At 35.8% G+C, this 15,698-nt stretch overlaps 1 protein-coding gene across 4 annotated transcripts in view; it reads left to right on the plus strand.

Annotated features, from left to right (window-relative positions):
• Ankrd12 (ankyrin repeat domain 12) overlaps positions 1-15,698 on the plus strand; it is a 134,803-nt gene that overhangs the window by 23,276 nt on the left and 95,829 nt on the right. For all 4 annotated transcript variants that reach the window (XM_013036391.1, XM_013036390.1, XM_013036394.1 and 1 more), the window contains 2 exons: positions 4,554-4,691; positions 10,300-10,447. In XM_013036391.1, the coding sequence (XP_012891845.1) occupies positions 4,605-4,691; positions 10,300-10,447 (235 nt within the window). In that variant the 5' untranslated portion in view covers positions 4,554-4,604. The remainder of the gene's footprint in view (positions 1-4,553; positions 4,692-10,299; positions 10,448-15,698) is intronic.

A 15,698-nucleotide genomic window follows, 5' to 3' on the forward strand; every position in this document is an offset into this window, starting at 1 on the left:
TCTAGTAGCTTTAGGTCCCATTTTTTCTTGTTTTTCTAGCTGTTTTAGTTGCAACATGAGATTATTTACTTGGTCTGTCTCCATTCTCCTGATGTGGGCACTGAGGGCAATAAATTTGCCCCTCAGGACTGCTTTTGCTGTGTCCCACAGGTTTCTTTGTGAGGTGTTTTCATTTTCATTGAGTTGTAGGAAATGCTTTAATTCTTCTCTGATCTCTTCTGTTACCCAGGCGTTGTTAAGTAGTGTGCTGTTCAATTTCCATGTATTAGAATCAACCATTTCTTCAAGGAACTCTTGTTCCTTTTAATTGAGAAAAGCGTTAGTAACAATTAATGGCTTGGAAGTAGCTTATTTCCCCACCCCAGTGGTTTATGTTTTGCAAGATTGGTCTGCAGAGAGTTGATGTTAGAAGTTGGTGGGCTTTTTAAAAGATGGAACTTAATGAGAAATGGTTGGGTAGGTATGAGTACAGTCCATTAAAAGGGATTGATGTAATTCTCTTGGGATGCAAATTCTCTATAAACTATAAAAGCAATCCCAACTCCTTAATGATTGTCTTCCACTTGATGTCTAGTATTGTATTGAATCTCCCTCTCTCCCTCCTTCCCTTCCTTCGTCCATTCCTTTCTCATGTGCTATCACCATTTTGATGCCATCTGCCTTTATGCTTTCAATAGTGCCTAGCAGATGCCAGAATCATACTATTGAATCTCTATAACTTTGTAGCTAGCTGGCCTTTTCTTCTTTGTAAGTACCAGCTATACATGTTTCATTATAGTAATAAAGCCAGCCTAACACAACTACAAAGATTGCTGTAGTAAGTAAGCCTCTATACTACTGGAATAGTGCTGCTTACAGACTCTCACATTCATGTTTTCAGCACTAATCTAGGACTTTGCCTTGTCTATTTGTAATCTTTGAATAATTCCCTCATACACCACTCATTTACTCAGCTGTTGATTTTTAGAATATACATGAATAATGGTTTGAGGACCGATAGATTGTTATCCCTAAGAATACTTTCTATATTTCTGAAATATACAGTTCACTACATTATATAATTCTTCTGTGGTTTTTAGTATATTCACAATGTTGTGAAACTGTCATTACTAATTCTACCACCTTTTCATCACTCAAAAGAAACTATAACTGGGTGCCAGTGGCTCATACCTGTAATCCTGGCTACTCAGGAGGCTGAGATCTGAGGATTGTGGTTCAAAGCCAGCCCAGACAGGAAAAGTCCGTGAGACTCATCTCCAATAAACTACCAGAAAACCGGAAGTGGTGCTGTGGCTCAAGTGGTAGAGCACTGGCCTTGAGCTGAAGAGCTGAGGGACAGTGCCAAGGCCCAGAGTTCAAGCCCCATGACTAAACAGAACAAACAAAAAAAAGAATTTAGTGTTGTTGTTTGGTTAAATGTGTACTTGCAATTGATATGTATTAGTGAATTGTCCCTTTTATCATGTATAATATATAAAATGTTGTATATTCTGAGACCTATTTTGTCTCATACTAATATAGTCATTTTACCTTTCTTTTGGTTAGTATATTATATGGATATCTGTTTTCATTCATTTATTTTAATGTACCTATCTTATATCTGAAGTGAATTTCTTGCCTGTTCTTTTCCCTGCTTCTGGACTAACTGTCTTTGGGTTGGTATGCTTGAGCCATTTGTGTTTCTTATAACTGAATATGTATGATTGTTTTAGGTCTATTATTTTATTATTTGTCCTATTTTCCCCTGTGTGTTTGAAAAATAACCTAAGAGAATTGCCTTTTATTAGTTTATTTGTACATTTAAATTTTCATTTAATTATCTAATACAATTTTAATTTCTTGTGGTATAGAAGTAACAGTTTTTGAATATAATTGTGATTTTTTTTCAGTATACTGGTATTAATCTTTTTCCAAATAAGATAACTAAGAATAATATTATCTTCTCTAACATACAGCCTACTTAAAATTTTTTCCTCATAGTGTTCTCTCAGAAAATGTTCATAACACTTCATTTTAGGTTACTAATAACTTGGTTTTCTTCATCTGCAAATGTCACTTAGAGTGATGCCTGTTACCATGTATGTCAGATTTTCCTTTGAACCAGAATTTTTCTGTTTTTATGTAGCTTATAATTCTGTAAGCTTTACAGTTGATCTACTTGGAGAGTTGTTTAATGTTTAAATGATTATTTATGATAATATTTGAAACAATTGAATGGTCCCAAGGAAAGCTCTAACTCATCTGTAATGTTAAATTTTTTTTTTTGGTTGGTTGTGGGGCTTGAACTCTGGGCTTGGGCACTGTCCCTGCATTCTTCAGCTCAAGGCAAGCGCTCTCCTGCTTAAGCCACAGTGCCACTTCCGATTTTCTAGTGGTTTATTGGAGATAAGAGTCTCATGGACTTTCCTGTTCGGGCTGGCTTTGGACCATGATCCTCAGATCTCAGCTTCTTGAGTACTAGGATGACGGGCATGAGCCACCAGCGCCCGGCTTGTAATGTTAAATTTTAAAAGAAAAAAAGTTCCTTGTTGTCCTCAAGTTTGTTTTCTCATCCATAGAAGGAAAGCTTTGAACTGTTTGGACTGTGGCAGAGTTTTTATGTTTTATTTTTTGGATTGCTTAGAATAAAACCCAAGTCCTCATGCAGTCTAAGCAAAGGCTCTTCTCTTAAGCTATACACCAAAACAATGGGCAATTTTTTTCTGTTACATTATATTCTATTGTGGTACTATGTAGATAATTTAGTTGTTTGTGTAAGATGCAGTTTTTTTCAATCAAAAATACCCATAGCACAATTTGAGGAGCATAGCAAATTTTAACTCTGTTGAAGTTGTGTAAGTTTTTTTTTTGCATGTGTGTATGTGTTGGTTGTGGGCTTGAACTTTGGGTTTGGACGCTGTCCCTGTGCTCTTCAGCTGAAAGCAAGCGCTCTACCACTTAAGCCACAGCACCACTTCCAGTTTTCTGGTGGTTTATTGGAGATAAGAATCTCATGGACTTTTCTGCCCAGGCTGTCTTTGAACCAAGATTCTCAGATCTCAGCCTCTTGAGTAGCTAGGGTTATAGGCATGAGCCATCGACTCCTGGCTCAAAGTTTTAATAGTTCACATTAGAATGATAGGTTGTTTGGACATATGATACATATTTCTAGTAAATATAGCATGAAGGAATTAAAATTAAGCTTTTGAGTCATTCTGCTTGTGATTGTGGTTCAAGTAGTGCTCCTCTTGTAGTGCTCCTCTTGGCTCAAAGCCTTACTCTAGCCTAGTGCTGTGCAATAAAATTTTCCATGATAATAGAAATGTATATCTGCAGTCTATAGTGCAGTTGCTATTTTATCTAATTTTTATTAATTGAACTTTAGCCACATGTAGCTAATGGATCAACAGAAATCAAATTGGTTCTATCCTTGTAGCTTCCTCTCTTACTTGTATAGTTCTGATAATTTCTTACCAGATCACTAAAGCATAAGCTTGTCTAAAAATAAACTTCTGGGGCTGAGAATGTGGCTTAGTGGTAGAGTGCTTGCCTAGCATGCACGAAGCCCTGGGTTCAATTTCCCAGTACCACATAAACAGAAAAGGCCAAACGTGGTGCTGTGGCTTAAGTGATAGAGTGCTAGCCTTGAGCAAAAACAGCTCAGTGACAGAGCCCAGACCCTAAATTCAAGCCTCAGGACTAGCAATAAAATAAAAAAAAAAATAAGCTTCTTAGAGAGTCTTTAGTATATTAAGTTAAATTATAAAGTAAGAAAAAACCAAACAAATTGGAAAGAAAATGATACATTAAGTGTTCATTGCAGGATGACATAAATATCAATGAATTGGTTGATAAAATTACTAAGTATCTTTAGGTGTTCATTGAGGGAAAGGAAACTGTTATGCAGACTTTATGTAGGAAGAGTTTGATAGGGGAAATCAGCTGTAAAATTACTAACCAGACCTATTAAGTTCTTTTGAGTCATAAGAAAGGACTTCTAAGCCAGGAGCCAGTGACTCACACCTGTAATCCTAGCTACTCAGGAGGCTGAGATCTGAGGATCACGGTTCAAAGCCAGCCTGGGCAGGAAAGTCCCTGAGACTCTTATCTCCAGTAAACCATCAGAAAACTGGTGGTGGCGCTGTGGCTCAAGCAGTAGAGCGCTCGCCTTGAGCTGAAGAGCATAGGGACAGTGCCCAAGCCCAGAGTTCAAGCCCCACCACTGACCAAAAATAAATAAATAAACAAATAACTTCTAGACCAAGACAGAATTATCAGTAGAACCTAAAATTTTGCCACAGCATCTACTGACATGATTTCTGAATGCCCAGAAAGCTACAAGTTTAAAGAAGGTGGCTGGTTTAAAGAAGGTGGATTTGAACAAGAGAACTTTAATTAGAAGCTCAAATTGTTTAGTGAAAACTTGGTTTAGGTTAAGATAGCCCCTTTCTGAGAAAATAGTCTCTTACAGAAATATTGAGAAAGCAGAATTGAACTAATTTTGGCACATAGATATTTAAGTGGGTTCTATTGTGAATATGTTCCAATAATACTTGTGTATCCATTCTTTACAGATTCAGAATGAGAAGACTGATACAAGAAGAAACTAGTTAAACAAGTATAAAATGCCCAAGTCTGGGTTCACAAAACAAGTTCAGAGTGAAAATTCTGACAGTGACAGCAATATGGTAGAAAAACCATATGGAAGAAAGGTATATGATTATAACTCAAGATTTGTTTTACATTTTTATACTGGGAATAATTCACTCATCATGTGAAAAGCAATATGGATGTCAAATGTGTTCATCAGCTTTCCATGACCATAACAAACACCTGAGATAACTTCAAAAGAGGAAGGTTTATTCTGGCTTATAATTTTGGAAGTTACAACTCATGGTTACTTAGGCCTATTGCTTTTGGATCTGTGATGAAAACAGCATAATGTGGTAAGGAGCACTTGGTAGAGCTAACACAGTCACCTCCCATACTAGGGTTGAACACCAGGCCTCGCACTCTAATTTGAATTATTTTGCTCACATTTTCTACCACTTTAACCATACTTCTACTTCTGGCTTTTTGCTGGTTATTTGGAGATAAAAGTTTCATGGATTAGTCTTCCTGGGCTAACTTTGTACAACAATTCTCAGATCTCAGCTGCCTGAGTAGCTTGGATTATAGATATGAACCACCAAGCCACCAGCTCCTGATATCCCTTTTAAGGACACCACTGTGACCCATAAAGATCTCTCAGGAGGCTTTACCAAATGAATGTTTTACTACATCATAATATCACTAAGGTTGGAACCAAGGGTTTGACACATGGTTCTTTAAAGGCATTCCAGATCAAAATTGATAAATAGTACCAGGTAAATCCAAAACATTGAAGCCCTTTAGAAATAAATTGGATTTCCTCCAAAAGCACTTAAAATTTAATGAAAATGAAAGCATAACCTCTCAGAACGTTTGCTATACTTCAAAAGCAGTGTGCTACAAGGAAAGTATATAGCTTTGAGTACCTGCACTTAAAAAACAAAAACTAAAACAAACAAAAATGCCCCTCTAAAATAAATAACCTAATATGAACCATGGGCTCTTAGAAAAACAAGAAAGCCAAACCTAATATTAGCAGATGGAAAGAATAATAAATTAGGCAGGTTCTTTACCTGTGGCTCACAAGTATAATTCTAGCTACTCAAGAGTCTGAGAGATCTAAGGATCATGGTTTGAAGCTTGCCTAGGAAGGAAGCCCATGAAACTCATATCTCCAATTAATCACCAAAAAGCCAGAAGTAGAGCTGTGGTTCAAGTGGGAAAGCACTAGCCTTGAGAAAAAGAAAAAGAAAAAAGCAGCCCAGGGAATTGAACTTGCAAACTGAATCTAGTACATTAAAGACCATGCAACCATGATTGAGTTGATTTCATTTTAGACATTCAAAGAAGGTTCAACATATGTAGTTCAACAAATGTTACATAAAACAAAAACAGAATTAAAGACAAAACTTCTTAATTGCTGTAGAAAAGGCCTTTTCAAAATTGAACTTTTTGTTGTTGTTGTTGTTCCGTCATGGGGCTTGAACTCTGGGCCTACGTGCTGTTGCTTAGCTCTTCAGCTCAGGGCAATCACTCTACCATTTGTGCCACAGCACCACTTCTGGTTTTCTGGTGGTTTATTGGAGATAAGAGTCTCCTGGACTTTCTTGCCCTGGCTGACTTTAAACCATGATCCTCAGATCTCACTCCTGAGTAGATAGGATTACAGGCGTGAGCCACCGCTGCCTGGCTCAAATTGAACATCTTTATGATAAAAACTCTATAAAGAAATTAAGAATACAAGGAAAATTCCTCAACATAATAAAGGCTATATATGATAAATCTACAGCCAACATACTGAGGAAAACAAATTATTTTCTCTAAAGTCAAGAATGAGACAAGATGTCCAATCTTTATCACTAATTCAATTAAAGTACTGGAATTTCTTCCCAGAGCAATAAAACAGGAAAAAGAAATAAAATATTTCAACAGGGAAGAAAGAAGCCAAATTACCATTATTTTCAGATGATGCAATTCTGTATTAACCTAGACCCTAAAAATTCTACCAAAAATTTCAAGATTTGATAAATACTTTTGGCAATATAGCAGGATATTAAATCAATATAAGAAGATCAACTTTTGCCCCAGCAGTGAACAGGTAGAAAAAGAAACTAGAAAAACAGTTCCATTCACACTAACCTTAAAAAAAAACCAAACAAAGACCTCTACAATGAAAACTATGAAACACTGATGAAAGGACTGGAAGAAAACACCAGAAAAGACCTCCCATGTTTCTAGTTTGGCAGAATCGATAATTAAGAAAATGACTTAACCACCAAAAGTAGTGCACATATTCAACGAAATCTCCATCAAAATGGAAATAGAAAAATCAACCCTAAAATTCATATGGAAGTATAAAAGTTCTCAAATAGCAGAAATTCTAGACCAAAAATACTAGAGGTTGTAGTGGAAGGATAAGAGAGTGTGAATGAACATAGGGTGAATGAGGATGAATTTGAAGTACTTTGTGTATAGGAAAATAGAACTGAAGAAATAATGAGGGGAAGTGGCAGGAAGGAGAATAGATGGAAGGAGTTTTAGAATATATACATGTATGAAAATGTCACATTGAAATGCCCCCTTGTACAATAATGTATGCTTGCAGATATCTTTTATGCCCTGAGATGAACCTAATTACTTAACAGCACAATTAAGAAATGTTTACTTATTGATGATTAGAACAAAGAAATTATGAGAGAGAAATGGCACATTATACTTTATGTAATGCTTAGCACCATTGTTGATACTCAGGAAACATTAACAGGTTTTTTATTTGTCATCACCAGTGGTTAATGATACTTTCTACATCAGTCCTTCTCTATTTCTGTTTTTAGTAACTGAGAACCTTTGTTAGGACTCTTGCTATTGTCTCCTAACTTACCTCACTGTTACTAGTCTGATTGGTTTTTATACATTATCTTTGATTTTATTTCTTTTTTACTTTTTACATTGTAAGTCTTTTTTTTCTATTTTGTTGAAAATAGATTAAACAGATTTTTGAAGCCATCATCACAATTCAGTCTTAGAATCCGTTTTCATTGTGAAAGATCCTTGTAGTTAGTTCCCATTCCTGTCTCAACTGCAGACAACTTTGAATCTTCTTTCAAAACCTAAGAAGTATAAATTTTCAAACTGAATTACTTTCAAAATTGTTTTTGCTATTTAAAGTTTTTTGCATTTCCAAATAAATTTTAACATCATCTAGTCAGTTCTTGTAAAAATAGCCTGCTGGCTTTTTTTTTTCTTTTTTCTTTTTTGTTGGTTTTGGGCTTGAACTCTGGGCCTGGGCGCTGAACCGTGAGCTCTTCAAGTCAAGGTGAGCATTCTACCACTTGAGCTACAGAGCCACTTCTGGTTTTCTGGTGATTAATTGGAGATGAGAGTCTCACAAATTTTTCTGCCCAGGCTACTTTGAACCCTAATCCTCAGATCTCAGCCTCCTAAGTAGCTAAGATTACGGGTGTGAATCACTGGCACCCAGCTTCTGCTGGCATTTTGATAGGAAATTTACTGAATCTTTACATCAAATCACTTTGTGTACAATACTTACATTTTAGCAATACTGTCTTTCAATACATAAACATGGAGTATTGTTCAATGAATGCAGATATTTTTTATTGTTCATCAGTATTGCAAATTTATAATTTTCAGCATGTAGATACACTTCTTTTGTTAAATTATATTTTGTTCAGTTCTATTTGGGCAATTTCGGCTTTTACATAGTGATCCTGTATCTTGTAGCTATACTCTTTTATTTGTTCTGAAATTTGTGATTTCTTAGCATTTTCTACATATGGGATCATGTTGTCTGTGAATAAAGAGAATTTTTTTTCTAATCTACATTTTTCTTTTTTTACCTTTCAGTTCTGTCTGCTACTAATCTTTGTTTGCTATTTTGCTCTTTATTCGTATATAGTTTCTTTTCCCTTTTTTTTTTTTTTTTGGTGGGTGAAGGGGCTTGAACTCTGGGGTTGGGCACTGTCCCTGCGCTACTCAGCTCAAGGTGAGTGCTCTACCACTTTCGGTTCTCTAGTGGTTTATTGGGGATAAGAGTCTCATGGACTTTCCTGCCCAGACTGGCTTTGAACCATGATCTCAGATCTCAGTCCCCTGAGAAACTAGGGTTACAGGTATAAGCCACCAGTGCCTGGCCTTATAGTTTCTTTTGTGCTGTGTTCTTTGGTTTTAAATAATTTTCAGTATGCCATTTTGTCTGAATTTTAAAATCTTAGATGAGCTAGACATTATGAAGACTTACAATTTATGGGTTAAATGTTGGTTTGATTTCAGTAAAATGTAGCGACTTTATTCTAATTCAGTTCCATTTCTTCACCTTTGTTTTATTTCTATAATATAGATTGCATGTATATATTATTTTTTTCAGTCTACTGTAATTAACCCAATTACAGAAAATTATAATTGTTATTCTATTCAATCTTGTCTTATAAAAATATGAGAAAAAAACAGAAATTTGTATTGCCATATTTCTTTGCAGATATTCACAGTTAACAATTTGGTTACTCTGAAATTTTTTCCTGTGATTTGCATTACTGTCTGTGATTTGCATTCCTTATAGACTTAGAATTTTCCTTGGAATTTATTGTAAGGTATGCTTGCAGCCATTAGACTTCTCAATCATCTTTGATCAACACTGGAATTTCTGTTAAAGTTCTTTTTATCTACTTTATAGAATTCACAGAACAAATTTAAAGTAGTTTTGAATATATCTACTGAATTGTGTTGTAATAGCCACAGTTGATACTAGAACATTTTTATGATGATATATACACTTAAAAGGATGAGGGCTGGGAAGGTGGCTCAGTGGTAGAGTGCTTGCCTCACATGCATGAGGCCCTGGGTTCGATTCTTCAGCACCACATAAGCAAAAAGAAAAAAGCCAGAAGTGGCACTGTGGCCCAAGTGGTAGAGCACTAGCCTTGAGCTGAGGAGCTGAGGGACAGTGCCCAGGCCCAGAGTTCAGGCCCCACGACCAGACCACCCCTCCCAAAATGAAAAAAACATAAATGCTTTGTAATGTTAAATTATGTGTATACTTTCAAACTTTACAACTCCTGAAATTGTCTTAGGGACTATAACTTGAAAACTGTTTTACCATTGTAATAATGACAGTATGTAAGGGGTAGGGAAATGAAAGGAATGATCACTTGTGCTTAGGGAGTAGTGGGGTAACCTTATAGTAGAAACAAGTGTTTAAACAGTGGGTCTGGGCAAAAGAAGTAGCATATGAAATACACATGGATCTGTTACAAGAGGACATAGTAAATTGTGATGTAGCCTGTGAATACAAAATGAATCTGGCTGGGCACTGTTAGTTGACACTTGTAATCCTCGCTACTCAGGAGGCTGAGACCTGAGGATTGCAGTTCAAAGCCAGCCTGGGCAGGAAAGTCCTTGAGTCTCTTATCTGTACTTAACCACCAAGAATCTGGAAATGGAGTTGTGGATCAAGTGGTAGAGCACTAGCTCTGAGAAATAATGCACAGGGACAATGCCTAGCCTTGAATTCAAATCCCAGAACCAGCACAAAAATAAATAAAACAGGCCAGTTCATTATAGCTTTGTGTGGCCTATTGAGATTCTTGAATTTATTCTGTAGTCAGTGAATATAATGCTGTTTGTATTATCTGTCTGTTTTTTCTGTTTGAAATCTTCCTTAGTTGAAAGCACTTCTTAGTTAATATTGATATAGTTTCATTCATATTTTATTAGAGTAAAGACAAGATTGGATCATACAGCAAAACTCCAAAACTTGACCGAAATGATGTGGGCAAGGAGATGAAAGAGAAATCATCCATGAAACGTAAACTTCCTTTTACCATTAGTCCATCAAGAAATGAAGAACGAGATTCAGACACAGGTAGAAAAAAATTATCATTTTCTGGTAAAATCTAGTGACTTTTTACTGTGAATTTTTTCTTTCGTACACACCATTCCACTTAACAATTCATAGGAAAATATGTGTATTTCAGTATTTCAGATTTTTTAAGAGAAAAAGTTTATTCAACCACAAATATGTGGTTTCTGACCAAAATTTTGTTTTTTAAAATTTTGTTAATATTCATTTCAAATCTTTCACTCACTTTCATGGCATAGCTCAAGTGGTAGAACAATTGTCTAGCAAGTGTAATACCCTGAGTTCAAATCACAGTATAGCCATCTGCGCACACAAAAAAATCTTGCTATTTTTGGAACTTTTTGGGGAGTATTCCAGTGTTGAAAATTTCTTCACTAATCATAACAATTTGGTAGATTTAGAAAAGGTTACTGAGTTTTTATGGACTTTTTGAACACCAGAGAATAACTTCATAAATGAATTAGAATTATGTGCCACCAAATAAAACTAAATGAGTCAACAACTCAAATACTATTTCATGGTACTTTTATTTCTCAAAACTTACCTACCAGTACCACCAAAAAATAAAACAAGGACAGAGGGAGAGAGAGAGAGAAAAGCGGGAAAATAATGAAAAACAATTATGTGTTTTGTTTAAGTTATACTATCTTTCAGAAATCAATAAACATTTGTTTTAATTTTTCCTGATGGATAACTTCTTACTAGTATTCTGAGCCATTAAGTCATTTAGCAGAGAAGATGATTACAGTAATGTACTGAATTATGACATTTAAGTCAATGTCATACATGCAATGATGATCCAAAGAGACTGTCATATAGCTATATTATATCCATCTTAGTTTGTATATGCGCACTCCAGGTGATTGCACAAAAATGGAATTAGCCATTGGTTCAGATCATATCTTCATTGTTAAGTGATGTATAATTGAATGTGCCTTTGGATACCTATTTAAGATCTAACTCTTCTCATCCTTTTTCTTTGGAAGTCTCTTTGCTGCTCACTTCTTAATGACCAGATTTTATTTCCTAATAACAATGATATATCTAATAGTTGTACCACAAAAAAGTATTTTGATAATTCAAATCTTGGTAACATTTTTCTGGGGATAAAGTTTCAAAATAATTAGCTAGCTGTGAAAGTCTTTGTTGTTAGATCAGGTGGATTATTTATTTCTCTAATTTACAGTAAAATTAAGGAGGAAGCTTCTAGGGACTGAATGTGCTTCTAAGTAATTGCATTGTATACTCTTTTCCCTGATAGTTTTCCTGTTATTTCCATTTAGTGGGATGTTGCCACTTTCTTTAAGAACATTAGTTTCTACTTCTTTAAATATATTTTTATTTAAGTTGTTGTACAAAGGAGTTGTTATACAACAAAGCTGCTTATGAATACATCTTGCATCTTGATCAGTGTAACCCCTTTCAACAGTCTTACACATCCCTCCCAACTCACCTCTTCCCTTTTTTCCCCCATTTTTAAAAATAGTTACCTTCAGTTGGACAAAGGGGTTGCCATTTAACATACAGTTTATGCAGACAATATATCTTGGTCAGTGTTACTCCTTTCAACATTCTTACCCATCCCTCCCCTACCCACATCTTCTCTCCCTCTTAATTTTGTAGGATATACATTGAATTATTGTCTGAATTTTCTCCCTTTTCATTTGTCTACTGCTTTCCCCTCTTTTGAGTACCTGCTTCCTGGTGTTTTATTTTGCTCAGCTTGCTCTTGGCTTTCGGAGGATTTTAAGAACATTTTATTTAAAATTTATTACTTTAAAAAAAACTCAGCATGCCTCTACCAAATCAATTTTTGATGGCCTGAAAATTTATTATTGGGGTTGGAGGCAGGGGCTCAGTTAGTAGAGCACTAGCCAGTAAGTGAAAACATCAGTTACTAAGTTCAAGTCCCAGTCTTTACAAAAACAATAAAACTTACTCTTGGTAGGCTAACTTGTAAATATTAGTAAATTAAAATTTTCCCTAGTCTAAACAAACTTATTTACAATTTAACTGTTTTCAACTTTCCATATGAAAGATAATTGTAGCATCAGACTGTATATTTGACATTAATCCTTTTTATAATAGTCTATACTATATTTAAAATTGTTAGCTGAAATTGCAATGATAAAGATATAGGGGGAATATTTATAAATACATATGATAATAGTATTTAAAAATTAAATTGTGAAAAAAATGGAATAATAAAATGATCAAAAGACTTGGATCAAGAATTCAGAACAATAGAATTCTACTTGGCAAAGAAATATATGAAAAACTTACCAATAGGAATTAACAAGGCTAGACATTGGAGGCTCCTAGCTATTCAGGAGGCTATGGTCTGAGGATTGTAGCCAGCTTGAGCAGGAAAATCTGTTTTTATCTCCATTTTACTATGAAAAAGCTGGAGATGGAACTGTGGTGCAAGTGGTAGAGAGGTAGCCCTGAACTAAAATGTTTAGGGACAGTGCTCAGGCCTTCAAGGCCCAGAACTTGTGTGTGTGGTATGTGTGTGTGTATGCGTGTGCATGCGCGCGTGTGTGTGCACATGTGTGCACGCACACGCACATGCATACACACGCACACACATAGGTGCCCTAAATTTGAGTCAAAAGACAAACACACAGTACACATACAGAATAGTAATCAACAAAATATACTCTGTATTAATTAGTAGACTTATTGACCTAAAACGTGAAATGGAAGTAAGATATGTCTGTAGTTGGTCTAAATTGTAGAACTACCTGGTTAGAATTAAATATGACAACATATATCTCAAACTAAGTTTCTTGTTCAACAAATTGTTTTGGTATTTTTTATAATTATTGATGACAACAAAAATGTATCTTTTAAGAATGTTTATCTCACTAGGCACCATGGTTCATGCCTATGGTTCATCTCAGGAGGAGGCAGAAATTAGGAAGTGGTTCTAGGCCAGCCAAGGGAAAAAGTAATGGAATCCCCATCTTAACAAACAAGCTGGGTGTGATGGTACACATCTGCAATCCTAGACCTGTAGAAGTTGTGGATAGTTAGATTGTGATCTGAGACTGGCTCCAGAAAAAAAGTCCTACCTAAAAAAAAAACAAACTGAAGGCAAAAGGGCTAGGCATGTAGCTCAAATGGTAGCATCTGCCCAGCAGGCATGAGGCCTTAAATTCATATCCCAGTACCACCAAATAAAAAGCTTTTTTTCTCTCAGCTTTGTTTATAATGACAACAAGACCACAAAACCAGTCTTATCACATAAAACCAAGGAATTGCTAAGTTACAGTAAATCAAATGAGGGGAAAAAATGTTTAAGCTCTTAAAAATAATGCTGTAGTGCCAAGTGTCAGTAGCTGATGCCTGAATTTCCAGCTGCTCCAAGGCTAAAAACTGAGGAATGCAGTTCAAAGCCAGCCTGGGCAGGAAAAATCAGTGAGAGTCTTCACTTTTGACCACCAGAAAGCTGGAAGTGGAGCTGTGACGCAAGTGGTAGAATGCTAGCCTTGAGCAGAAAAGCTCAAAGACGTGATAGGCCCTGAGTTCAAGCCCCATGACCAGCAGAAAAAGAGCAAGCTGTAGGACAGTTTATGATATGGAAGGATGCTTATGATACTGGATGTGAGAAAGTAGGACATGAAAATGCATTGTACACATAAACTGACATGTCAAATTGAAACCTCTTTTGTACAACTAAAGATAATAATATGACATATAAGATGGGTGTATTTTGGGTCCATAAGAAAATCAATTTTATAAGTCTTGATATTGCAAGAAGGACCAGGGAATAGGAAATAAGAATATTATAATCATGCTATTTAGTTCCTCCTCTTTGAGTAAGACATTAGGTTGACACTGTCTAAACTGAAAGTTTTAAGACTTGATTTCTTTTTCATTAAAAAGATGGATTTACTTTGGCTCTACTATGATTTGAACTCTGGACCTCATATTGGCTGGACAAACACTCTTATCATTGAGTCATGCCTCAATGCTTGATTTTTGTTCTTATATTTATTTCTAAGATAGATCTGCTTCCTGTCTTGGTGTTCATGTGGGCAGAATCTACTATATTAGGCTTCCCAACATTCCAAATGAAAGTTTGGTTGGTTTGGTATGGTTTGATTTCTATTCAGGTGGGCCTTGAACTACAATTACAACAGTCTCAGGCCAAAGTAGCAGCTAGGGTTACAGGTATGAGTACCACCCTTACTCAGCTAACTTTTTGATGTTTTTAATGTTGCTTTATTTTAAATTCAACACTTACAGGTGAACATAACATGTAACGTTCATAAAATAACATGTTCATAACATGTTATGTTCATCTGTAAGTGTTATGTTTATAACATATCAACAATTTAAAATTTTTGACCTGTAATGAGTAAAAAAATGTTCAGTGAAGCCAGGCATCGGTGGATTAAGCCTGTAATCCTAACTACTCAGGAGACTGAGATCTGAGAATTGCTGTTCAGAACCAGCCCAGGCAGGAAAGTTTGTCAAACTTTTATCTCAATAATCACCAAAAAGCCAGAAATGGAGCCATAGCTCAAATGGAAGAGTGCTAGCCTTGAGCAAAGTAGCTAAAAGACAGTATCCAGGCCCTGAGTTCAACCTGCCCATGCTCCCCCTCACCCAAATTCAATAACATGTTCATTTTTTCATACTAAGTCTTCGAAATCTAGTATTCTGTACTTATACCATCTCTCAATTCAAACTGGCAATTCTAAATGTTTGGTAACCACGTTACTGAACCTGATAGCACAGATCTGTTAGCTTTAACTGAATGAGGTACAAGCCACTTCTTATTTTTTTTCTTTTTTGTGACTATACTGAGTCACAAGTCTGGGCTGAGGCCTTGTCCTTTAGCTTTTCCACTTAAAGCTGGCACTCTACTACTTGAGCACAACTCCCTTTTCAGTTTTTTTTTTTCTTTTTTCTTTTTTGCTGGTTAATTGGAGATAAGAGTTTCACAGACTTTTCTCCCCAGGCTGCCTTCAAACTATATAGTCCTTTCAGATCTCAGCCTCCAAAGTAGCTAGCATAACAGGTATGAGAGCCACTAGTGCCCAACTTAAATTTTCTTTATATTTACTTGTTTATATTATAGGATAAATACTGTCTTACAGAGAATAGACATTCTCTACTTTTTTGTTTGTTTGTTTTGGGTCGGTTGTGGGGCTTCGTACTCTGGGCCTGGGCGCTGCCCTTGAGCTCTTCAGCTCAGTGCCTGTGCCTGTGCTCTACCACTTGAGCTAGTGTCTCTTCTACTATT

The sequence above is a fragment of the Dipodomys ordii genome, unplaced genomic scaffold (assembly GCF_000151885.1).
Source record: "Dipodomys ordii isolate 6190 unplaced genomic scaffold, Dord_2.0 Scaffold283, whole genome shotgun sequence".
NCBI lineage: Eukaryota > Metazoa > Chordata > Mammalia > Rodentia > Heteromyidae > Dipodomys > Dipodomys ordii.